The following is a 27,739-nucleotide window of genomic DNA, read 5'->3' as shown; positions in this document are numbered from 1 at the left end:
ATTATTAATTAATATAACAATTCCAATTCAACTGGCAATTAAATTAACCATTAAGAATAATAAGCTAGAATTCATTAGCTGGAATGTGGTACTACAGGTGGTCCTTCACTTATGACAATAATTGGGCCCAGAATCTCAGTAATTGAGCAAAGCGATCCCATCTCATTAGCAAATGCTAGCATTCCCCCCTCTATTCTGGAGCCCTTATAAGCTTCTGGAAGGGAAGAGAAAATGCTAGGCAAGACTGGCATTCTGCAAAGCTCAGAATACTAACCTTAACTAGCATTTTTGCCAGATTTGAGGTCTTCCAGCATGCAAGAGGATTTCCACTGGGGGAGCATACCTCAAATCCAACATCCCGTCCTCTCACAATCTTTCTTGTCGGCTTCCCTATGGAAGCCATCTGAGAAGATAGCTTTTGCATAGTTTTAAATTTTTAACATTTTAAATTTCAATTGCTTTTCTATTTATCCTTTTATGTTATGTAAATTGCCCGGGATTGTCCTATCAGAAAAATGAGAAAATTAAATTAAATTAAATTGCAAATGACAATCACATGATTGCAGGACACTTGGCAATTAGTTGTAAATGCAAATAGGTTGCCAAGAGCCAGAAATCTAGTCATGTGACCAGGAGGGCTACACTAAGGTTTTTATGAAAGCTGAAGTGCTTTACAAGTCATAAAGAATCAATTCCAAGGCCATCATTACGATGGTGGATGCAATCCTTACCTTCAACGGAAAGCTACTCCTCAGGAACAGAGCTATGACAGAGAATGTCTGCCATCAGGCTTCCTCTTTTCATCACACTTGATAAATAGTGCCTTTTAACAAGTTTCCCTAGTCATCTGAGTAGGATGGGTGGGAACAATTGGGAAAAGATGGTTCTAAAGATACTCAGGCCCCAAGCTATATAGTATTTTTAAGCAATGACCAGTACTTTGCATTACACCTGGAAAACTATCTAAATATAACATATGGGAGGAAGAAAAGTTAAAATGCCAAAAAGAAAAAAAAAGAAAAAGAGGAATTCTCCAGTCTCCTAATACATTGTAATAATTAGCTGAGAATGCATTTTATTTTTTTTTTATTGAAAAAGTTTTTCAAATACAGATTTTCCCCCCTTTCCCCCCCAACGCCCCCTCACCCTCCCCTCCCCCATGGCTTCTCCAAGATGAAATCCAAATTGATATCACATTGTATAATACTTTACCATCCTTTTACACCACCCCCTATGTGCTAAACATTTCTTTCTAACATTATTATTATATCCCCTGTATACTACACATTTCAAAACAGCATTCGGCTATAAAACTATATAATAGATCCTAATTTGGCATTTATTCTACTCATAAGCTACCCATTTCCTCCACCCCCATACGTATATCTCTTAATTCAAATCTTTTAAGTATATTAATATCTAAACATAACATTCGTTTTCCTAAACTAAGCAATCAGTAACCTAACCTATCTCCTTGTACCATATCAATTTTGTTTCACCCACTTTCCTGCAGGTCTACCATACATAATATATTTAATATCTTTATTCTTCTGCCCGTATCACTAAAAGATATTTCCATATATAAATAAAATCCTTAAATGACTTTAAATTTGTATTCCATATAGTATCTTCTGTAATGTCTTTCAACTAGATTGTTAATTCCATCGACCATGTTTGGGTAACATCAAATCCTACTTCCAACAGTGTATTTAGTATCTTCAATTACCATCTGCCCGCATCATTGATAAGTATTTCTGTATATAAAAAAAACCCCCGAGTGACTTTATATTTGTATTCCATATGGTATCTTCTGTAATGTCTTTTGTCTAGATTATTAATTCCAACAACCACGTTAGGGTAACAACCAGATCATCTGCATGCCCCTATTCCATAGTTCTCTTGCCTTGTAGCTCAACATATGCATAGTCCCTCTTTCATAGAGTCCATAATAGAAAGTTCCAGTCCACTCAATCACAGGCCATCTTCCACATCCCAAAGACACCAGCACTGCAGAGATCTGTTATTCTTCTCAAAATAGATAAGTCTGTAATTTGCCTCCGTTATGTTTTCATGTATCTGCCTTCTATAAGTCCCGCTTATTATATTAAATCATCTCTAAATAACTGGCATTAGTCTGTTGGGTAAAAAAGTTTTTTTTAGTTTAAAATTTTTAAGTTTTGTAGAACCTGCTTCTTCTTTTCTTAACTTGTTGTGGCTTAGATCCCCACCATGGTTGCTTTTTTAAGACTTGTATGTTAACTGATTGGATTACATGCTGGTCTTTAACTTGATAAGACATCAAATCGAGATCCAAAGCCGCCTCTTTTATATTTATAGGTGATCCAGCTATAGCCTCTGAAGGAGAATCCAAAAGCGGCTCATCCAAAAAGCCCTCTGTAACTTGTTGTTTTTCCATTACCTCCATCTCCATCTGCTTACCCTGAGCTGCAATTTTTTTTTCATTTTGCTTTTCTTTGTCACCCTCCTGTATTCCTGACACTGATGACATACGTGGAGATGTTGGGCCCATTTTAAAAACCTTGTAGTAAAATTCTTCCGCTTTTTCAACAGTGTTTAATTGATATCTTTCTCCTTGATTTCTCAATATTATACCAACTGGAGCATCCCACCTAAATGGGATGTTTTGTTTCTTTAGCTCAGTCACCAAAAATCCAAAGTCTTTTCTGTCTTTTAACATCTTAGACGGCAGCTCTTTATATATCCGGATCTTTATTCCATTCACTTCTAGAGTGGAGTTAAAAGACTTTTGCACAATATCATTTCTTATTCCTTTATCAGTAAAATAAATCACATCTCTAGGCAATTGCCTTTGCTTTGCCACCCAAGAATTTACTCTGTAGACCTTATCAATTTTACAGAATACTTCTTCAGAGCTGACCTTTAAAATCACAGCCAAAGCTTCAGCAGACATCTTTCTCAAATCCTCTCTTCTATTTTCCTTTATTCCCCTCAGTCTAATCGCAAATTCCATGGATCTGAATTGCATCATTGTAACTTCATTTTCAATCCTTTGCGTTATATTTTCTATATTGTAAGTCTTGTGATCAGCTTCCTTCACTTTTGACTCTACTTCTAAGCTATTTTCTTGAATCATTGTCAAATCATTTTCAATTCTTTGCATTTTATTATCCAAATTATAAATCTTATAATCAGCTTCCTTCATTTTAGACTCTATTTCTAAATTGATTTCTTCCAATTTTTTATCCATTTGTACAATTACTTCTGAAAAGCCTTTCAAAGCTGTTACAATATATCGCTTCAAGTTATCATACTTTTGTTGAACCAACTCTTTAATTTCCTGTCTAAATTTTTCAAAATTCTGGTTCATAATCTCATCGTGTCTTGCCAACGCCTCCACAACAAATTCCTTTAAGTCTTTAAAACCATTCTTCTGCGTCTGTAAGTTCAAAAATTGCTCTTGTGATTTATAAATGGGGGGACCCCCCCCCGCAGCTTTGTTGTCTGGCTTTGTCAGCTTTAGCGCCATCCTGCCACGCAAACAGACTCTTTTTAAAGAAAAAGTCTTCTCTCCACACAATATCAATATCAAATCTCTAAGAAAGGAGAAGCATGAAGCAGAAATTTTTCCCCTTCTCTTCTAGCCAGCGCTATTACTTCAGATACTTTGTAGCATATTAAGCCATTCAGACGGAAGGACTTTCGCTTTCAGCTTTCTTCTCAAGCCTCTAAAGCCAGCCGCCATTTTAAACTTTTTTTTCCCCTTTCACTCTTTCTTCATTCTTAAAATCAGTCATAGGGTTATTACAAGTACTTGCAGTTTAAAGTCCCAAGTCCGGATTTCATTCTGCTTATTTAAGCAATCTGTTAGTTTTCGCTGATTAGGTTGGTCACATCGTCTAACTCTGCAAAGCGCAGAGTTCCCCCGAAGCCCGGAGCAGCAGCGAGCTGGATAGGGAGCCTCATCCTGCTTCCTCCCCAAGAGTAAAAAAAAAACTCTGGGGACTTTGCAGAGGGCTCTACCTGTTCTCGCTGGCTCTTCTCACATTTCTTTAAAGAAACGGAGTTTTTCGAGCCGCCTCTCAGCTGTAAAGGCGGCTCTTTACGGGCGGCGGGGCTGGCGGTCCCAAAAGACCGTCTAGCGACGACAGAAGCCAAACCGGAAGCCCAGACACCCTCCTGTTGATTCACTCAAGTATGAGAATGCGTTTTAGAGTAAGTTGGAAGTTAATTACTTTTTTTAAAAAACAAGTTTTATTGGTTTTTTCTTTTCTCCTCTCCCACCTTCACCCACATCTTTCTTTCTTTTCTTTTTTTTTGAACAGAGTGTTGGTCGTTTCTTATCTTATACAATTAGTCAAATTCAAATACATTTTACTCAATTACAATTTTTGTCAATATCGTCTTCCCCCTTTTCCTTTTTTTTTGGAATATACCTCAGTATTTCTATACTTGCATATGTAAACGCTTTCTTCATTTATCCCTAAATTCTAACTTTGCTAGTTGCACCTATTTGTCCTCTTTTATTCTTTAACAATTCATTCTTTTTCCTAATATATTTATATTTGTTTGTTCAGAGCTGCCTTTCTTTCACTTCTTCTTTTTTTATTGTACAGCAATCTTTCTCCTCAAACCTACCCTCTCCCTCTCCTCCTTCCAATTTTCTTTCCCCACCTTCTTCTTCTCTTCTCTACTTCCCCTTCCCTTCTCCTTCTCCTCCTCTTTTCCCCCGTCTTACCTTCTCTCCTACTCTGCTTTCCCTTCCCTTCCTTCCTCCCTACTCTTCCATCCCTCTCTCTCCTTCCTACTCCCCTCCAATTCCTTCATCTCTCTCTATTGATGTATTCATTTTCAATTTAATGTTTTCCATTGTGGAATTCAGGCAGCCCCGATCCCTTATCTTTTTAATTATTAACAATATATTTCATCTTATTCTCTTTTTTCCTTCAAATCTTTACTCAAACACTTTTCTAATCTCTTATCTTTTTTACTTTTACCAATATATTTTTTCTGCTTTACTTCTTGCAAGTATAACATTTAAATCATTTTTATCATTTCAATTTCATTCAGTTTTACATTCAATTTCAATCATTAAATATTTTTTTCAAAACATTCTCGAAACTTTTTTGTATCTTTTCATTATTAATATTTTGTATCTTAAAATCGTGAAATTTTTGCCCTTTATTTCCCATTATTTTCCATCTTTTTCCCTCTTCCTTATATTTCCACTGTAAATCCCAGTGTAATCATTTATATTTTTAATATTTTTTCTTCTCCACCACCCTCTTTTCCTTCTTTTCCTTTTGTTTTCCCTTTTTCTTCCTTTCTTCTGTATTTTAAAGTTCTGCACTCTCCTATTCTGCCCTATATTTCCCATTGTTTCTCCTCTTTCCTTTTTTGTGTCTTTTCATTGTTAATCCTAATATGCTTATTTTGTATTTTAAAGTCATAAAATCTTTTATTTTGTTCTTTATTTCTTATTATTTTCCATCTCTTTTCCCTCTTTCTTATCTTTCCACTGTAAATTTCAGTGTAATCATTTAAGTTTTTTGTATTTTCCCTGTTCCACCCTCTTTTCCTTCTTTCTTTTCTTTTTGTCCATATTTAATATTACAATTGTTTAATTTTCCATAGTCAGTCTCTTTGTCTTTGTCTTCTTCATTATCCATCTCTCCTTCTTGTTTCTCATTAGTCATTTCCTTTTCAACTTCAGTGCATTCTAGTTCTGACTTTGTCTCCTCAGATTTCGATTTTCCATGCAAACTTATAATCATTTCTTTTATTTCCAAACACACCGTCTTTATCAGTTCATTAAGTTTCTGTTCCATTTTATTCTTTCCAGGTTGAATTATTCCAGTTTTAAGTCGCATTAAGGTCCTTCTTTTATAATCATCAAAGTCTGTCCTCTTGTAGGCAAAACATATCCTCCTTAATTCTCGCCAGTTATCTTTTTTTAAAAGTTCAAGGTTTTAAAAGTAAAACAATTCCATGTCATGCTCTTCCTTCTTCTGCAGGTCTCTCTATAATCCATAGTTCCACTCGACTAATTAACAAATCGCCATTTTATTTGTAATCCACATCTGCATTTACCGAATCATAAAAGAGAAAAAAATCCAGTTTTCACATCTTCTTTCACCTTTATACATCACCAATCAGTTTATAATCCAATCATAATTGAATCCAAGTTCCAGATTTACATTTCCATTTGTCAATCACTTTTAATTCTTTATTCGGGTTCTTCTATGGTACACTTGTCATTCTCACTTTCTCTTTCCATCCGCCATCTCCCCCTGCCACTATTTAGTCGCAATTTCCACGCCGGGGTAATTTTAGTAATAGTTTTAATAGTTAAAAATATTTAGAATTTTCTTTTTATTGTCTGTGGGTTAGCCGATCACTCACCCAACACCAGCACTCTGTCCAAATCTTCCCTCCTGTACATCGCTTGCTCCAGAGGCTCCAGCTTCATCGTGATTCACTCTGATTGCCGCCCCCCATCACTGGCTCGGAGAGAGTTTCTCAGGCTATCCAAGGGACTTGCCTGTCCCTCTTTAGACACCGAGCTGCCTCTCTTTCTTCACTGTCCCTACAGGACAGCTTCGGTCCAAAGACCCCCCGGTAACAGTTCGTCTTGCTGGATTTTGCCGAGCTCATCGGAGCCCGACATTTTCCCAGCCAGTAAAGCTGCGCCACTTCCAGATTCTTCAGAGTGAGTTGGAAGTTAATTCTGTTTTACTGTTGGAAATTATAGAAATACAGCGCTATATTCAGAGTAAATTAATTACACAGAATAAATTAATTATGTAACCTTGCTGATATTTATAAATTAGTCCTGGCTAAATTCCCTTACACTGAAGAAACTGAAGAATTTCTAACATGCCAGATTCAACCCAAATTTTTTACAATAAAATTTCCTCTCTACTACAAATGAACGTTTAATTACCTGTCATGCAAAAACAAGAATTAATTTTTCCTTCCAGAAGAGGCTCCAGCCATTGTTTCTTCTGTTCTTCTGTCCCATACAAATATAGAACCTCCATATTTCCTGTGTCTGGAAAACAGAAGAAACATTGAAACACCCTTCATATTTTATCCAGCGTACAATGTAAGTGTGATAAAAATTCTGACAAGGCAGTTAGATAGTCCCTCACCTGGTGCATGACAATTGATTACTTCAGGAGCAAAGAAGCACTTTCCAGTCTCTTCTGCTATTAGTGCATAGTCCATCTGACTAAGACCACTAACAGCTGGCAGGAAAAGATTCCAGAGGCCTTCTTCTTTGGCCTTTTTCTGATGAAAAGAAAAAAATGGATGCAAGTAACTCAACAATAGGTCTATTCAATTTTAACTGAAACAGGAATATAGAAGTTAAATTACATCACCAAACTACGATACTAAAAGTTCTGCTGCAGGATACCTGAGGCACCATGCAACTTTTCGATGGGGCTAACTTCTTTTCAAAACTACTGAATGAGGTTTCCTTTCATTTATCAAGTATATTTCTCAAAATTTCCCCTCATCTTTTTAATTATTAGCAGTATATTTCATCTTATTCCATTTTTTCTATTGAACCCAGTGTAATCATCTTTATTTTTTTTCCAATTATTTCGTTTTCAATATTATCTCGTTTCTCTTGCTTCTCATTCATCTTTTCTCTTTCTTTTTTTGCAAGCTAACCAATTCTCTGCTTCTTTATTTCCCTTAAATGCCTCCCTTACTTTTTGAAACATCTCCCTTAGTGTCTCAAATTCATCCTCCCAATTCTCCATATTTTCAATTTTAAAAGGCTAGGATTTTTAAGCTTATTCTTTTCATTTACATATGTGGGGGGGGGAAATGCTTTTCAAGGAGCCACAAGGGGGGCTGAGAGCAGAGTCATTCTGACAGTGTCTTTTAAAATTGCTTGGAAGACCCATTTTTTTCCCTAACAATAATGGTTTGTATACTTTGGAATAAAACATATACCTGGAAAAAGTACTTGCAAAACTTGGACAAAAGGAAAAGAAAGGCAGGACTGGACTCATTATCAGTAGCTAGTTAGTTCATTGTTATCAGTGACTCCCACTGATTCTAAACTCATTTTAAGACTGGGATTGGTGATTACTGAAATTTAAGTATTCACCATTGGTCTCAGAAATCTTTGATTTGCGAGGATCTGTCAGAAATCACTTTTTTCAGCCCTCTGGGTAATCCTTTTGTGCATATGGACTACTCAGAGGGCTGAAAAAGTTATTTTTGACTGGTCCTCGCACTTTTGACCAGTCCTCGAACTTACGACTGTCCTCACATTTTACGTTTTTCTCCCTATCTTGTCACCATGGTGAAGAGAAGCAATTGTGAAATGAGTGACATGGTTGTTAAGAATGCTGCACGGGCATAAGTGTGAGGACCAGGCAAAAGTGCGAAGACCTGTCAGAAATGACTTTTTTCAGCCCTCTGAGTAGTCCCTATATACATAATCATGGCCACCCAGTCACATGACCAGCTAGCCACACCTACCCAGTCACATGATGACATCCAAGCCACACCCACAGAACCGGTAGTAAAAAAATTTAGAACCCACCCCTGGTTGGGGGTCACCACAACATGAGGAATTGTATTAAAGGATCGCGGCATTAGGAAGGATGAGAACCTCTGGCCTAAAGCCACAAGCTGTCATTGATGGAGCAATGAAAACAATGGAGTTAGTGCCATAGACTCATCCAGTTCTCTTGCTATCTGGTCCCAGGTAGCAGCAAGAATTATGATTCTCCAACTTATTTTTATTGGAGACAAATAGGAAAGAATTCCACTGGTCTCCAGTATTCACCTTCCTAATTTACACAGGATGAATACAAGTTCATGTATTCCAGCCCCTGATGTTTTCACAATTTTCCAGATTTTGCAGTTGTTACACTAAAATGTACTTAAGAATATATGTACTATGAGAAATGAATAAAAATATATATTTTATGCCGATTTTGTAGCATGAACAAATAAAAATGGGAAAATAAGGCAAGCCAAAGTTTGTTTCAGAATATTAAAAAGCATAACAGAAACATTTTCCAATCCTAGCAAATACTATTGTCATTCAGCCAAACTATCTGATTCTAAAATGGATTCCTTATATTTTTGTTTTTACTGACTCAATTTTAAATTTACTTGTTTCTAAATCTTAATTTATGTATATGCATTTTACATTAAAAATTATTGTCACTTTCAAATTGTAAGTGAAAAGATGAAATATAAATCAAATCAAATGTATATTAATCTTATCCAGATACCTTTGTTATCAATCTCTACTCTTCATGAGCTTATTAAATTTTCAATGTCTATGATTTCTAAGCTTTCCTGAAAAAAAAAAATAAGCTGTTGCACTTCCTGCAAGAATAATATTTTGGAATAATGTTTAGTGCATATTATACTATGGTCTTGTAAATTCATATGGTTAGTTATCTTAGGTCATTTTCAGATGAGACAAGGTGAACTATAATTTAATAAAATCACAATTTGCTTGGATGTTTCTACATATATATTTAAGGGTAATGTCACTAATTTCACACAACAAAAACCATCTGATTTTTGGTCCCATCTGATTGAATGACAAGAATGACAATCTCATTCTAAATACGCTAGAAAAGCCTTTACAACATTAACACAATGTGCTAAGATTAAACCATACTTTAAAAGTTACAATCTCTTATTTAGTTAGTAACTGGCTTCACATAATAAACTAAGTTTAAATCAAATTATGTAATGGCTTAATGTGACACAGATCAGGCTGTTTTAGTACCATGCCAGCCTCAAATATAAAAGAGTAAAGACTAAAGTGAAACGTAGTTTTACTTTGTTTACAGCTGAAATTACTGGAATTAAAGTATTTTAAAACAAATTAATCATTTTATCAGAAGTGTATTGTATACACATATAAAATAAAGATAAACTCTACCTTCGAGTCAGTGTTGACTTCTGGCATTCCCTGTAGATTTTTAAAGTGGCTTGCCATTGCCTCCTTCCTAGGACAGAGAGAGTGGGGCTGGCCCAAGGTCACCCAACTGATTTTGTTTCTAAGGCAAGACTAAAATTCATGGTTTTCTGGTTTCTAGCCTGGTGCCTCAAATCATTATGCCAAAATGGCTCTCTTGTGGATTAAACTCGTAAAGTTCATTCACTCTGTAAAGTATAACTTTCATTGGAATAAAATCTATAAATTAAGTTTTAAATTATATTTGCACAGATACTCATTGGCATCATATAAAACAGGGATAAACTCAAGGTCCAGGGGCTGACTCTGGGGGTGCTTAGATCTGGCCCATGGGCTGCCCTGGAAACAGTGAAGGACCGGTCCGCAATGTCTCTGCCAGTGAAAACATTTAGCTGGCAGAGGGTTGCAGGAGACTGTCGCATCGAAAACGGAGCTCGGGAGTCCGTTTTTGCTAGCAGAGTACTTGGGCCTCCACAGGCGCCCCGACACAAGTGAAGTCAAACTGGCCATGCCCCCCCCCGCCCGGCCACAAACACACCTGCCTCCCAAGGTCAAACACAACCCTGATGAGGCCCTCAATGAAATCAAGTTTGACACCTCTGATATAAGATCTTTCTTTTACAGTATACTATGGACAGAAAAAAAAGAGTACCTTGAGTCTCTCCATGATAACAGGTTTTCTCCATATATCTGGTGAATTTTTCTTTCTGGCATAATACTCAACTATTTCCTAGAGGGTATATATAAAATAATGTACAAATAATCATTCTGATGCCACCTCAACTGAAAGCTGTAATTGAAACTATCGATTAATCTTCTGCCAGACTTTGGATCTCATAGTCTTAAAACAAGTTATGATTTCAAATTGGAATTAGGACATTCATGTTTCCTTATCTGTACACTTGACCTGTATACTTATGAAGACAGAGAACTGATCTCTGTCATTGCCTTAGTTAGAGGATTGATCTCTGCAAAATAGATCACATGGCTACTCTTGGCCTTGTGGTAAAATAAATGATACTTCCAAGAAGTTTGCAAGGCCCAAGATGATGTTGATTTGGTCCTGCTTTAATTATTCTTGGTACAACTTACTTTTTCAGCTGGAAAAACATGCTTTTTCATGAAATCCTTCACTTTCTGAAGAATTTTCTTCCCCTCTATGGACTGCTGGAATAATTCTCCAGAATTGCAAGGAGGTGTGCCAGTGCTGAAAATTATTCTAGAAGAAAGCAACATATGACCAAGAGGGAGTATTAGGTATGTGGGCTGCCTTCAGTTACCGTATAAGACATACCTTATACCGAGTATAAGACATACCTTTTTTCCCCAAAAAAAGAGGGTGAAAATCTGAGGGTGTGTCATTTACACCAAATGTAGCCCCGCCACCCTTTGGAGGTTGTCGGCCTCCACACATCACATTTTCTGGCAGTTACAGGTGGCGGGGATCCTCACTTCCACTTGGATTTTGATAACGAGCAGCACAGATCCTTTTATCCATTTAAAACAAACCCTATCACTCTATGCGCATTTAACTGGAGGGTGTGGGGGATGATTTTCATGGGGGCAGAAGAGGGACTTGGCACCGAAGGCTCCACTCTTGAGATGCCCCCTTCTTCCTACCTATAGCCGTAGACGTTGAAAGCCTAGCTTTCTCGCAGAAAGGCCCGATAGAGATGCAGCACTTCAGTCCTCCTGGGCACAGCCATCTCGTAAACACCGTGCCGGGCTTCCCGGCAAGCACCCTGCACCTTTGCTGCCTTGGTCAGATTCCAGAAGCAGCCCAGGGAAGCGCAGAGGTTGGGACTTGGCAAAGTGAGCATTGCACAGGGGGCGTAAGGCAAGGCGCTGCCACCCGAAAACACTGTTGCCGCGATCTCCGCCACCTGGAACCGCCCGAAAACATGATGCTCTTTTTTTGCCTTATGCCCCCTGTGCTGCTGCCTGAAAACACTTTCCTCCCCGATTCCAAAAATGGGGCATGCAGAGGCAAAAAAAGAGCATCGCATTTCAGGCAGCGGGCACTTCCTGCCAGCACTGTCACCCGAAAACACTTTCCTCCCCGATTCCAAAAATGGTGTGTGCGGAGGCAAAAAAAGAGCACCGCGTTTTCAGGCAGTTCCAGGTGGCGGAGATCGCAGCAACCGTGTTTCCGGGTGGCAGAGCCTTCCCTTATGCCCCCTGAGCAGCGCCCACTTCGAAAACTGAGTCCTGACCTCTGCACTTCCCTGGGCCACTTCCGGAATCAGGCTCCGACCGAGGCAACAAAGGTGCAGGGGACTTGCTGGGAAGCCCGGCACCATGTTTATGAGATAGCAATGTCCAGGAGGACTGAAGCGCTGTGTCTTTATTAGGCCTTGCTGCGAGAAAGCCAGGCTATAGGCAGGAAGACAGGGGCGTCTCGAGAGTGGAGCCTTTGGTGCCAAGTCCCTCTTCTGTCCCCATGAAAATCATCCCCCATCCCACCCCCTCCAGTTAAATGCACGTAGGGTGATAAGGTTTGTTATAAATGGATAAAAAGATCTGTGCTGCTCGTTATCAAAATCTGAATGGAAATGAGGGCACTGGTGATCCTGATGCTGTTAGGCAGAGGCAGAATTCTTTTTTTCTTGTTTTCCTCCCAAAAATTAAAGTGCATCTTATAGTCCAGTGCGTCTTATAGTCCGAAAAATATGGTATTTGTAAAAATAATAAAAATCTAATAAATCAATGCATTGATATGTCAATGTGTCCTACAAGTATGTTAAAGAAAGGGCAAACTTGCATCTCAGATAGGCTATCTGATCTGGGTTGCAAAACTTGAGGTACAAAATGGCAGGAAAGACACTGTCATGCCCCATCGGATTCTGAATCTGTGGCAGAAGATGAGCTGGCACAAGAACTGACAGCGAGTGAAAGGGCAGCTCCGTTGGCATTGGAGGAAACTGGGGAAGGGCAGAGTCAGTCCAGGGAACGCTTTTCAGAATTATTAAGGCCTGCAGGCAGGGAGGAACAGAGGTAGGATGAACAGGAGAAACAGAGCTCAGATGAGGAGCAAGAACCACCCTCTCCTGATGCAAGGGCTCGGAGAGTGCAAAGAAGGCATGATCAGCGCTGATGGAGCAGGCTACTCACGAGGAGAGTGCCCCGCCCATCTTCACCAAGCACACCTGGGAAATGAGACTTAAAGAGACGCTGAAGGGAGGGGCATTTGTTGGGAACAAACACTGAGTTCCTGATATGTTACGTGCTGATGTTTGAACTTGCCAAGAGTTCTTGCATTCCTTTTGGCGTTCCGAACTAATTACCTGGATCTTTTGCTCCCTGAGTTCTTTGATTTGCTCTTGTTTTGCCAAATACATTTGGGATTTATTACTGTGCAGCCTTGGTGCAGACAGTGCTGGGCTGGACTAATTGCAGCCAGAGGGCAATTGAGGTTGTGGGGGGGGGGTTGTTATCATTCTGCTCTGGGACTTGCCAGAAACATGGGAGCGTTTCGGAAGATTTGGAGCAATAAAGGGGCAGTTTGAACTGCCAGCTGTTTATCTCTGGGCCATGCCCTGGGTCATCACAGACACAGAGAAAATTCATGTATCTGCTGCCATTTAATAATACCTATATTTCTGCAGTTCAAATCTGTTATCCCTACCATAGATACATACCGCTGTTGTAAATTTATTATAGAGATAGGCAGTGCAGCATCAAATAGCAGTCAAGAAAATAAAACTTTGTAGAACCTATTTGAGGTACAGGTGGCACAGTTGCATCTTTAAAACTCTTTCAACAATCAATTCTTACTTTTTTGCTACCAGTAATCCAACTTCAGCTAGAGGTCTCACTACATTGCTGAACTCCAAACTGTTTTCTGCAGAGCAATTACCCAGGAGATATCTGGCATATATACCCTAAAGAATAAGTAATTTCAATATGTGAAATTTAACAAATAGCTCAGCACTTTAACATTATATGACAGAGGAATGTTTAATTATTATTCAAGATCTATATTTATTTTAATCTTTGACCAATATAAATTAAAAAAAACATATAACTCATCAAATGAGCAGCAAGATTATCAGAAATAACAATAGTATACCATACCTATACATGATATACATAGTAGCTATAAAGTTACAAAATAATGGCATAAAGCATAAAAACTATGAAATTTCTGTGAAACTTAAAACTATGCAACATAGGATTCATTAAATTTAAAGTTTCTGTAATTTTCATTTACCATAGTCATTATATACTATATGAAAAGCAATAAATGATATTGTATGCTATCCATATCCAGAGCAAATCGATGCCTCTTTTTATTTATTTCTTCCAAAATAATTTGTTATTTATTTTGGACTAAGAGATGACAGGTCTCTCACAAATATCTTTAGAGCAATGTGATTAAGTAGAAAATTAACCTACAGTCTCATCTCATATTTTGACACCTTCGTCAATAGATTTCATTGGTTCTAAAAGTCTATTTGAAGCACACTAATGACATCACTTGTAGGGACTCACCAGTAGCATAATATTTAATATTACACAAACAGTTCCTCTATGAAATCTGGAATGCTATTACTAATGTTATGAGTAAAAGGATTTACAAAAGTGCATTAACTATATTTCAGTCACTCCATTTAACATTAAAAGGTAAGGTGCAGATTATATATGTTACCTGGCTTATTGAAGCCAACTTAAAATATGAAAGAGCAAGAAAAAAATTAAGATTATGTGGAGAAGTACAGGTATCCCTGAAGCGAGAATAAATCGTGATCAGTTCTTCAGGGGAAGGAATTCCTATGAAAAGCAAATTCATTTATGTCAATCTTTAGCTTTGCTACATGATTTACAGATTACATCACATATATCACAGATGTAGTATAAATTGTATTTGTTTTTTTATATCATACTATCCACATTAGATAACAAAATTATAGAATTATCTTTGAGTAGTGGTCAGCAATTGACATTTTCACATCATACAAGCCAGGGACGGGTTTCAAAACCTGTCGCTACCAGTTTGCTCGTGGGCATGCGCGTGACGTTTCTACAGGCAGGTGGGCAGAGCCTCCCGATGCCACTGCTACCGATTCGCCCGATCCGGGGCGAACTGGTAGCAACCCACCACTGATACAAGCATTTTCTTGGTCTAATATAGAAATGGTTTGCTGGGATCTTTTTCAGCATACATTTAGACTTCTCAACATTGGTTGCTGGTCTAAAACTTCATAGTGATCTACTCAAGTACTAATCATGCCTGATCCCATTTAGCTTTCTGAGTCATCTAAGCTCAGCTAAGACTTCAACTTTCATAATTTCCCAGCCAGCCAATATAATAGGTTATATTTAATGAGATGCTTGTAGAAGAGTGTTTCCTAAGAGAAATTTCTCATTCCACATTGTAGCCTTTTCTAAATAAGTTGTATGTTTCAGTCAAATTATTCCACATAATTCATAAAACTGCAGTGTGGAGAAATATATAAAGAATACCCATTATATTCTCTTTACAACTCCCTTGTAAAAACATCCTTGCACTCTCACTTTATTTAAATATTATACATTTCAACTGTTATCCTTTCTAATTAAACTAAGCTATTATATAATAAACCTTAAAAAGATATGATCTTACAGATAGATGATTGATATATAGACGAGAGAGACAGAGAAAGGGGAGGGGAGACAAGACAAGACAAGACAAGCACATTACTGGGTTTAGTGAAGCTGAATTTCTTGCCTTCTGAATTGCAGATTAGCCCAATTCTATTTCCATTATGTGATCATTTTTGTTTCATTTGCTCCTTCTAATCATGACTGCAATTCAATTCAATAAACCTTTACAAAAAGACTGATACCTCTTCTAAAATAATAAATTCCTAAATCAATTTTCCTAATCTAGCTCTCTCCAGGCATACTTCTAGTCATTAGGGAAGTGCAGGCCTAGCCTTTTTAAAAGAACTGCAGTTGAACCAAGTTCTGTCCTCAGTTATTTTGAGGGCTTATGTAGAATCAAATGCAGGACCCAAAAACCAATAATCAAGACTTGCTGTATTGTTTATTTATTTTACAGTGTTCACTGGAGGAATTATATCCAGAAAATGATGGGAGGGACTCCTGCAGGAAGGCACTTATATTTATACATTTCAGGGAAGAAGGAAATAAATGATACAGACATGCATATACATAGGCAATAGATGACATAAACACAGATACTCATAATTAGCTAACTTCAAGGTACTTCTCCACTCTCATACTGTTACTCTCCTTAAGAAAGAACTATTGTCTTAATAGAAAGAAATATATCAATTACATTTCCACAGATATTTTTTATAAAGCTTCTTGAAAAGCAGGTACTTCAAGGTTGCTTTTTTAACAAAGTAATTAGCACATATTCCCTCTGTGTTTCTATTTTACTAACACATTTTCACTTCTCCAAGAATTTGTTTTCTTCACACCTAGAGCAGATGAATTATATCTGAGATGGAAAAATGGTTCGTTGGAGTAAGAATAACCCATCATTATGTTTTTTCACATTTTACTTTTTTTAAAAAAGAAAATAGCTGAGTAGAAGAACAAGTACATACCTGCAATGCTGTTTATATTCTGTAAATTAAGCATTTTTATAGGTTTGAGGGCTCTGGGCCAAAAGCAAAAAGCAAGAGTATAAGCCAAGTCTGCCATAGGATGGCCTAAAGTTGAAAGTTCCCAATCCAACACTGCCACAACACGGGTCTAGAAACAGAGGCAGAAATAAAAACTTGAACAGGACAAAATTGTTGAAAATTTTAATATGATTGCCCTATTTAGTGATTTAGCAATAGCAATAGCACTTAGACTTATATACTGCTCCATAATGCTTTACAGCTTTCTCTGAGTGGTTTACAATGTCAGTATATTGCCCTCAACAATCTTGATTTTCATTTTACCAACCTTCAAAGATGGAAGGCTTAGTCAACCCTGAGCCAGTCAGGATTGAATTCCAGGTTGTGGGCAGAGTTAGCCTGCAATACTGCAGTTCTAATCACTATGCCACCAAGGCTCTTGGTGATATGATTTCAGTGCATATTACACACATGGAACAATAGGCTATGACTTTTGAGAATATTAACATGGATGCATACAACTCATTTGTTACTGAGTGATTACTGCTAACCTAATTGGCAAAACAAAATGGAAACAGTTACCTTTGCATTAGATCTGAAGTTCAGAAGTTTAGGCTTCTTGCACCAAACAAACTGAAGGAGGTGATTCATGTACCATAGAGGAGGGCTTGGACTGCAATGCCACACCTGTGATTTTACAGATTTTTACATCAATCTCCCCCATTCTACCACCCTGATACTGCTGAGTGAAAGATAACCAGCTATGCTCTCTCAGAACCAGTCCTTTACCAAATAGTGTCCTGGTAAGGAATGAATTAAATAAAGCACAGCACACGTGTAAATTTTCATTAGTTGAATTCTTTAGTAGCTAATTCTGATTATAGGAGTTCATGTATTTCTTTACATATGAAGCATCACTGATTTTGGAAAACAGAGTAGAAAAGATAGAAACAGGAATATATAGCTAAACCATTGCCCTCTGGATCCAATTTTGTGGAAAACCAAGGGTCGACTACAGATCCAAAGCACAATAATATATAGTACTATATAATATCACTGTATTAGGATCTACTAGAAAAGAAAGGGCTGAGGCTCCACTCCTCCAGATTTCTGTCCTGGGCTTTTTATAACTATTCATAACTGTTGTAGGAAGGGTAAGAATGATTCTTGTGTATTCCAAATATACAATATATACTCTTGCAATTTCTCTAAGCTCATCATATATTTTAGGTCTGTGAATTCACACCTGACCATGAAAACAAAAATGTGTCCCAACAAACTATTTTCAACTGTAGGAAGAAGCTATATAGACATGTGACCTCCTCTCACTTTTTAATCAAAAGATGTATTCCAGTGTTTTAATCATACTAGTAAAATATTGTACAAGTAGTCCTTGACTTACAACAGTTCATTTAGTGAATTGTTGTAAGTTCAAAGTTACAACAGCACTGGAAAAAGTGACTTATGACTATTTTTCACACTTATGATCAGTGGTGGGATTCAAATAATTTAACAACCGGTTCTCTGCCCTAATGATTTCTTCCAACAACCAGTTTGCCAAACTGCTCAGAAAGTTAACAACCGGTTCTCCCGAAGTGGTACGAACTGGCTGAATCCTACCACTGCTTATGACCATTGCAATATCTCCATGATCACGTAATCAAAATTCAGATACTTGGCAACTGACTCATATTTATGACGATTGCAGTGTCCCAGGCAGGGGTGGGTTCTACTTACTTTACTACCGGTTCACAACGGGGCCACACGCGCATGCTTGCTTTGCTCTCTTTCTCGCCGCTCTTCTGCGCATGCGCAGAAGCATTCTGATAACATCGGGGTCAGTAGGCGGAGCCTCCCGCCAGTTTTACTACCGGTTCTATAGAACCAGTATGAACTGGGGGCAACCCACCACTGGTCCTGGGGTCATATGATCACAATTTGTAACTTTCTGACATGCAAAGTGAATGGGGAAGCCAGATCCAGTTAACAACCATGTTACTAATTTAGCAACTGCAGTGATTCACTTAAACACTGTGGCAGGAAAAATCATAAAATGGGGCAAAACTCATTTAACATGTATCTCACTAAGCATCAGAAATTTTGAGCTCAATTGTGGCCATAACTCAAGGACTACCTGTATTGTATCTCCCACAAGGTTTGTTTAGAAAACAGATCTTATTTTCCTCATGTGAATGTAGAACAAAATGTAATGCACAGTAAACTCAAGCATATCATACACTATGTGATGATACAGAAATGATGACTTTGTTAGTAACAAATGAATGTTATACCAACCAACACAAAAAAGTGTTTAACAAATTGGAAAGAAAAAAAACTCCAACCGTTTCTAATTTCTAATAGGAACATTTCATGTAGCTATTTTTCAAAAGTTTGCAGGAAGGATAAAAGACTAATCCTGTTTTACAGAAGGGGAAATTAGCCCTTAGCATCACTTACCAGGAAATGTTATGGTTTACTGCTATTGTCAAATTATTGGATTCATTTTTTTTATTTTTACTGAGTCTGCACTACATTTTTACAGTTGCTTTTAGCTTCCAACAACTGCAGAGTAGGTCCAATAAATAACATTGTGATGATTACTGGTGGAGGCAGGCGAGTGGGGTTAGACCTAAAATCTTTTGGCCCTTTTAGCCATTTCAAAGTTAAAGATCAAATGTTAAAGTTCTTGGGAACCAATTCTGACTTCACAGTGATCTAGTACTAAATAAAAGGTAAGAATTAAAACCATAGGGATAAATGCGGTACATATTTCATTTTGTTCATGGTATCATCTTTCAATCAAAAGGATTTTAAAATGTTTTTGGCTCTGCCAGCCAAAAACGCACTGAGGGGAGACTGTACGCAGCCTGTTTTCAGTCTTCACGGCCTCCTGCAGCATTCTACAGGCTGAAAATGGGCCGGGGGTGGGGGGCTCGCACAATGTAATGAGTAGTTATATGGTAAGATGTATGATCTTACCATATCACCAACCCTTGGCATTTACTGTATTTTGAATGGTATCACCAACCCTTGGCATTTACTGTATTCCCTAAAGAAATTCATCATTCCTCATTGCTCCAGTGAGTTGTGAGAAGGCAGCCCATGTACTCAAAACCTTCAAGAAAGGCTGAGTTAGAAGGACTAACTGAAGCCATAAGGAAGTTTTTAAAAAGTAAAAATTAATTTACTACAGTAATGTCTTACCACTCTCCCCCATGAAGTTTTATTACTTCTCTTAAGGAAAGAAATTTGAGAGTGTTTTATAATTGAACAATATTTGAGAATGAAATGTAGCAGTTACTATCCCAAACACAAAATCCTCTTTGGAACTTTAAAAAGATTAGTTAGAAAATCCAGGTAAGCATTCTCTTCATTTTAGCCTGAAAATATCTCCAAACAGCTCTGTGAGTCAAAGTGTAATGAGTGTATGCTACAACACAAAAATAATGGGAGTCCCTGACTTACAATCATTTGTTTACACTCACCATGGCCACGTCCATCCTTTGGCTACGCCGACGCCCACCCCACCACTTACCCCAGCCTTCTGAGTTTAAACACAATCCCTGATGCAGCCCTCAATGAAATAAAGACCCCTGCTATTTTAGTTCAGATATTGAGATATGACAAAATAAATACTCTTGATAATTCATTATGCAGGTTTGCACAATTTGTTGCTTATGCAAGGTGAATTTAATGCACACTTCAAACACTCCCAATGTTGCTTAACAACATTCCCAGCTGTCTGATGTGATGGAACATAACTCTGGCACTGAGAATGAATGACCAAACCATTAAGAGAAGAGGGGGAGGTACAGAAAAGATTACTCTGTTTTAGGAAGCCTATTTTTAGGAAAGAAGGAAGGAAGAGAGAGAAATTCAAAAAACTCCTGCCTTGATTTTGTTTAGTATAAAATGTAATAGAGGGAAATTTTTACAGACTTATAAGATTCTATTATTATATACTATAACAATAAAAGGCTGACACAAAAAGAAATAGAAGAAGCTACTTTGAAAATGCAGTCTGCATCATTTCAAGATACCTCTCTTGGATCAAAGATGATGTTATCTATTCTAAAATCACCATGGATCAAAGTAATTTCATTATCAGCATCATCAGGTAAATTGTTCATTAACCATTTGGATAATTCGGTCATAGCTGGAATTTGGATTTGAGCAGCTGCCTGATATTGCCTCATCCAAGTTGATACCTAAAAGCAAACCATAATCAAAATTAGTCTGAGGTTGGTAGTGAGTGAAAGAGACTTGATTTTTGAGAAGAACCCTTGGAATATCACATTCACTACACTGTCTTTTAAACAATTTCAAATTATCTGAATTGCTATTATTGGTGCACTGTCATTTTTATGTCTTCATCTCTGTTGGAATTAATTTCTGTTCCTAACTACAGTCTATATACAAACAAAAACTAATGTTAATGTTAATGTTAATTTTATTTATATACCACCCTTCTCCCGAAGGACTCAGGGCTGTGTACAGCCAATTTAAAAACATAAATATACAGACATCATCATTAAAAGTAATTAAAATAAATTAAACAGTTTTGGCCAAAATTTAAAACCCCAAGTTAAAACTCCAATTTAAAAACCACTTAAATAGACAGCCCCGCCTGTCGGAACAGTAGGGTCTTGAGGGCACAGCGAAAAACCCGGAGGTCAGAGATTGTACGTATTTCCGGGGGCAGTTCGTTCCAAATAATAATCACTTCCTTAGCATTTTACCTTTTGGGCTGGTTTTCCTAACTAGTGTACTAATGTAATTATTGTGAGCAGTCAGTAAAATGCTTCAAAACATTGAACAATATTCAATATTTCATAACTTCTTAAATGCTAATAACTTTATTTAACACCACAAAGTTTAAAGCATCAAGATTTGCAATCTGTAAATAGCAAGAGTCTCTGTACTTTTCAAATACTTATTTTTCACTACGAAAATCAAGAGTAGACAGAATGGGAAAGGGTTTATGAAATATTTACCTGCCTCTTACAGTAACCTGCTCCTCGTCCATAGTCCTGGAGGCCTAATGAACTAACTTTGAAGGAGTGCAGCTTTGCAAGAGTTTCTATTATTGCTATATACAAAGCTGATCTTTCTGCTGGGCTTACTTCAGGTAATGTGATATCTCGGAATATGCGACCCTGAGACATAATTGAAATCATAAGGAAATAAGAGAAAAAAGGATAGCATTGAAATATAAAAGGACTTGGTTCCACTATCTTTGTCTAATTATTTGAAATACTAGAAATAAATTCAAACTTGCTGGTCCACAAGGAAATTTCATTCCACTTAAAAGGGAGCAAAACTTTCTTTCTTTCTTTCTCTCTCTCTCTTTCTTTCTTTCTGATATTTATCTGCCTATCTAATTTTAGGCAGCTGGCAATTATATTCAATAAAACCTGCATAAATATAACCACGTTAATAACAATGTATTAAATACATTATTGATATAATAACAATGTATTAAATACATTATTTAATACATTGTTCTTTCTGCGCCAACTCAGAAAGCTCAAACTGCCCAAGGAGCTGCTGATACAGTTCTACAGAGGAATTATTGAGTCTGTCATCTGCACCTCTATAACTGTCTGGTTTGGCTTTGCAATCCAACAAGATAGACACAGACTTCAGAGGATAATTAGAACTGCAGAAAAAACAATTGCTACCAACCTTCCATTGAGGACCTGTATACTGCATGAGTCAAAAAGGGGGTTGTGAAAATATTTACAGACCCCTCACATCCTGGACATAAATTGTTTCAACTCCTACCCTCAAAACGATGCTATAGAGCACTGCACACTAGAACAACTATCTATTTGTTTGTTTGTTTGTTTGTTTGTTTGTTTTTTAATTAATTAATTTATTATTTATTTATTTATTGGTTCGATTTATTTGCCGCCCTTTTCCAGAGACTCAGGGCGGCTTACAATGCGTTAAGCAATAGCCTTCATACTTTTGTAGCCCCCCCTATCTGGTGTTCTTTTTTTATATAAAGTCAGCTTATTGCCCCCACAAACCAGGTCCTCATTTTACCTACCTCGAAAGGATAGAAGGCAACCTTGAGCCTGGTGAGATTTGAACTTGCAGTAATTGCAGGCAGCTGGTGCTACTTAACAGCACTTTAGTCTGCTGTGCCACCAAGGCTCTTGATATTTATATTGATTAATATTGATATTGTTTCCTGATTGCTTATTTGTACCCTATGACTATCATTAAGTGTTATACCTTATGATTCTTGATGAAGGTATTTTTTCTTTTATGTACACTGAGAGCATATGCACCAAGGCAAATTCTTTGTGAGTCCAATCACACTTGGCCAATAAAAAATTCTAGTCTAGTCTAGTCTAGTCTAGTTTAGTCTAGTCTATATAATTAATTAATTAATTAATTATCAATTTATTAAATTTGTATGCTACCTGATTCTCAGCAATTCATCAGAGCCTCATATATCCCAACCACAACATCATATTCAATCTACATTTACAGGATTCACTTCCATCCTAGACCAATACCTGAGTGAGAAGGCAAATATTCACAGTCCTCCAAAAGGATAATAAAGTGGAGAGGGCCTATAAAACTCAAGGAGAATGTTGTTTCAAAGGGGTAGAAATATCATGAAAAAGGTCCCACAAGGTAGCAAAATTTAGTGGGGGAAATCTATAGCGCACCCAACCTGTGCATCCTGACCTGGTCGAGAGATGATAACCTTGAATGGTATCCAGAAAATAACTGGAAGTCACTTCAGCTGTCACAATAGCAGTATAACACAGGAAAAGATCTACCAGTTACTTCCCTTTGGCACTAAGGACTTATTTTTGCAAATTATCCTTTCCCATTTTAGCCCTATGCCATCACAAATATTCTTCTGGAGAGTCCCACAATCTTTGACAGCAAATCATTTTTTTGATATCCAACACAGTTCTGGGCTGCATAAACAGAGGGATAGAATCAAGATCACGTGAAGTGTTACCACTTTATAATGCCTTGGTAAAGCCACGCTTGGAATATTGCGTTCAGTTTTGGTCGCCACGATGTAAAAAAGATATTGAGACTCTAGAAAGGGTGCAGAGAAGAGCAACAAAGATGATTAGGAGACTGGAGGCTAAAACATATGAAGAACAGTTGCAGGAACTGGGTATGTCTAGTTTAATGAAGAGAAGGACTAGGGGAGACATGATAGCAGTGTTCCAATAACTCAGGGGTTGCCACAAAGAAGAGGGAGTCAAACTATTCTTCAAAGCACCTGACAGTAGAACAAGAAGCAATGGGTGGGAATTAATCAAGGAGAGAAGCAATTTAGAACTAAGGAGAAATTTCCTGACAGTTAGAACAATTAATAAGTGGAACAACTTGCCTGCAGAAGTTGTGAATGCCCCAACACTGGAAATTTTTAAGAAGATGTTGGATAACCATTTGTTTGAAGTGGCGTAGGGTTTCCTGCCTGGGCAGAGGGTTGGACTAGAAGACCTCCAAGATCCCTTCCAACTCTGTTATTCTATTCTATTCTATTCTATTCTATTCTATTCTATTCTATTCTATTCTATTCTATTCTATTCTATTCTATTCTATTCTTATTGTAAAGTTTGAGGTATCTCATTCATTTATTGTCTTACTCACTCACTGACTGTGTACAGCCACTCATTTCAGCATGTGATCTGGATCGTGAATCAATTTAAAATAAGTTAAAAACAAATTTCTATCATAAGGACAAAAAAGAAAATATACAGCAACCAAGGAATATTTTCCCCTTAAATTCCCCAACACAAAAAAAGGCCAAACATGTCTCACTTCTATGCACTCTAGCCTGTAAATTGTTGAGCCATACCCCATACCAGTGTTACCTCTTATATGAAGAAACATGATATCCTTAGCCAAATTTGCCTGTGTTGATTTAGAGGGCATCACTCCTATGATGCTATAGTAACTGCAGGGATCTCTGGATTCTGGTCTAAAAATGTGAATAGTCAAGTCAAGTCAATGTGGTTGCAAGGAGGACACTAACCTGAACATGTTGCATCATATAAAATTGTGTTCCGATCACTGAAACATCACTGCAGTATAAAAGAGGTTCAGGAACTGGAAACCCAGCTGCAAACAAAGCTTTCTGAATCCAATATTCTCTGTCAATCTGAATAGGATATTGTAGGACGTACAAAAATTTGCACATTATGAACATGAACAGGATATGATCCATACAAAGTCTGTTCATTGTATTCAAACTAGTAGAATTGAAGAATTTAGTGAAGTACTTGATTCTTATACATTTCAGCAAATAATGATAGTGTAGCATTTCATAAGCATAATAATTTCTATAAATACAATGCAGCTTAAAACTCAATGGAGCATTTTAAAACTCTATTTTTATATCATGAAAAATAATAGCAAATAGGTTTCCTACTTAGTATAATATGAGCAACAACAGAGTACAGGGATAACTGCCCCAGCTGGAGTGCTTTAGGGACCGCCCCCACCTCCAATGCTTTTTCAGCTTCATTGATCTTGAGTAAATAAATCAAAATTGATCCCAGAATTTATGATTTATAATTTAGAATGAAAATCATACTAAAGGGAGGAGACATGGAGATAAACAACTTTCAGCTAGAGTTTAAGAAAAATGTAGTTTTACAGTAGTTTTACTCTGTAAAACTATCATAGTACCTCCCTAGATGGCTTGCCAAACTGCCAAAGCATTCCCAAAACAAACACAAAGAGCAATAATACTTAATTATAACAGTTTAGTACCTTGTGAGCCTGAGGTAGGAGAGGGCCATGAGGTTTCTTTCTAAGCACATATGTTTTAAGTCCTTTCTTCAAGTAAAAGGTGGGGTTTGATTGTCCAGAACTTCATGAACATATGAGATATAACAGATAATAGTAATTATTATTAATGAGTAAATAAGAAGCTATTACTTACTTATAAGACTTACTTATAAGCCTCATATAAGCTATTACCTCCACAAAAAAGACCTCAGATTCTCTTGATTTACAGAAAAGTCTCAGCAGCTCAGCAGCAGTCTCCCTCAATTCACAAACAATTACAAATTGTTCCATTACCCCAGGATATTCCTAAAAAACCTCAGTTTAAGAACTGCTGACTTCTATCATGAGTTCCTCAAACTCAGTACTGTTAAAACAGACTTTGAATAATTCTCCAGAATTATTCTGGATTATTCATCTATTTTTTAGATCTGGTAATGTTAAGAATTGAGCAAGCAGCCCTCTGCATATTAATATGCATTCAACAATAGACCTCTTTCTAGAATTATGCTTAAATTTCATTTTATTTCATTTGGACAATTTTCCAAATGGAAAGGTCCACCTCCCAGCCAGTACAGACAATGATGAGGGGACAAAGGAAGAGTAGAGTTTCCTCAGTTTGCACCACAGAGAAAAAATAGTTTCAAAACAAAACTCCCACACTGTGTAAGTTGTTTATTGCGTCAGTGTGATGAAAGGCAAAGGTATTACCTCACAGATTAAAGAGATCAAAATTTCTGATTACATTAAATATGCCTTTCACATTTTCTTTCATCATCAGCTTCCTTTCTCTCCTCTCCATGCTTCTCCTTGCATGCACTAATAACTCTGTTTATATGTAATATCAATTTATTAGGACTATGCTTCATATTGATGAAGTAGATTGGGATCCATGACATCTAATGGCATAATTAATATGTTAGTCATTGCAATGCCATAAAACTCACTATTGTTTTTATTCTGCAAACCAACAAAAATATTTCAGAAGTCTCCTGATATGATGCATTAAATCCAGACTGACTAAATTGTGTATAGTGATTCCCTCCTTTCTCCACATCATTCCCTTCAATTTGGCCATCCTAGTCAGATATGTCAAACCTTGTATTTCCTCATCCTCAACTTGACTGTGCCATGTTAGAGAATACTGTTTCACATGGTTCAGAAATTCTAGGTTATCTACTTTCCATAAGAACTATCACACATAACCAGCAGCTTTCAATATTGTAGGATTTTCAGTTGATACCATTGCATTTTTCCTTTTACTGTTCCACTTGCAAGTTCTATGATAGTCAGAAAAATTACCCTATAAAATAATAGTACAGGAATAAAACAAAATCAGCATGTATAGGTCCATTCTGACCTGCATATATACATAATGTCCATTCTGACCCATATTACAGTTTATATTAATATAGCATCCTATCCCTCTATTCCAGATGATAAGACTAAATTTGATGGACCTAAGTTACAGAAGAAGAGATTTTGGAGACATATAATTGGATATAGCAAACAATAGTTTAATACATCAGGAAAATCTGTTACACCATAGACAATGGGGAGGATGAATAACTATGTTTGGCACTCCCTTTATTTTTGGATTTTCTGCATCAAGCAGTCCTACAATATGTTCAACAAGATTCCTTGACACTCTTATTATTCTAACACAGGAATATCACTAAACCTCTCTCTTGCACAACCATATATTATATTTTTTATTTTATTTTCCACCCTGAAAGATTTCAATTTATTTTTCAATTGAATTGTACAGAAAAAATTCTGAAGTGATTTATCTTGGTCTGATTTTTTTGCATCTCAAAAATCTGGCATTTTAACAGGAATGTTAGACTTTCTATATGTATGCAAGTCTCCTAACATTTTTATGAATCACAGTCTACTCTACCAAATACACCAAACATAAGAGAAATAATTATTTTTTGTTTTCAACAAAACATGTATGTCTAATCAACCGCAATCATATGTACTCACATGGCTCTATAATATTACAACACTTTTATGGCTGATTTAATATTTCCTTAGCTACTGCCTCTGTCAAACCTTTGTCCACCTGAGATATATTAATATTATCTATTATGAGTTATTATCTTGAAAGGGTCCCTGAAAGGATTGGAGCATATACAGAGGTGCCTAACATGACCTTTGATTCCCTGCTGAAGCTGAACTCCATTGTAACCTAATGTGCCATCTGCATAGATAAAGCCTCTAGGCGAATTGCCAAGTAGCTAAAGTAACTTCTTATGAAATGTAAAATGTGGATTCTGCTTGTTTGCTGTAACTTAAAATGTGTATTCTCAGCAATCTAATGAGAGATAGCATTCCCTAACAAAGCTCTGAGTTATATACCAGAAAATGTATTTATTTCCTCTTCTAAGGTCCATTGTTTTCAGAGCGCTGAGAAAAATCATGAGGTTTGCATGATATGAAATAATGTTTC

At 36.9% G+C, this 27,739-nt stretch overlaps 1 protein-coding gene across 1 annotated transcript in view; it reads right to left on the bottom strand.

Moving 5' to 3' along the window:
* The window catches only part of ACAD11 (acyl-CoA dehydrogenase family member 11), a 55,992-nt gene that overhangs the window by 9,580 nt on the left and 18,673 nt on the right, over window positions 1–27,739 (bottom strand). The window contains exons 2-12 of the mRNA XM_034404067.3: window positions 25,273–25,372; window positions 24,533–24,658; window positions 21,510–21,671; window positions 20,556–20,723; window positions 16,498–16,645; window positions 14,592–14,713; window positions 13,718–13,824; window positions 11,036–11,162; window positions 10,596–10,673; window positions 7,131–7,269; window positions 6,923–7,030 (exon numbers count right to left, since the gene is read on the bottom strand). Of these exons, the coding sequence (XP_034259958.1) occupies window positions 6,923–7,030; window positions 7,131–7,269; window positions 10,596–10,673; window positions 11,036–11,162; window positions 13,718–13,824; window positions 14,592–14,713; window positions 16,498–16,645; window positions 20,556–20,723; window positions 21,510–21,671; window positions 24,533–24,658; window positions 25,273–25,372 (1,385 nt within the window). The remainder of the gene's footprint in view (window positions 1–6,922; window positions 7,031–7,130; window positions 7,270–10,595; window positions 10,674–11,035; window positions 11,163–13,717; window positions 13,825–14,591; window positions 14,714–16,497; window positions 16,646–20,555; window positions 20,724–21,509; window positions 21,672–24,532; window positions 24,659–25,272; window positions 25,373–27,739) is intronic.

The sequence above is a fragment of the Pantherophis guttatus genome, chromosome 4 (genome assembly GCF_059756535.1).
Source record: "Pantherophis guttatus breed Tessera chromosome 4, ASM5975653v1, whole genome shotgun sequence".
Lineage (NCBI taxonomy): Eukaryota > Metazoa > Chordata > Lepidosauria > Squamata > Colubridae > Pantherophis > Pantherophis guttatus.
This window is presented reverse-complemented; position numbering and strand designations above follow the sequence as displayed.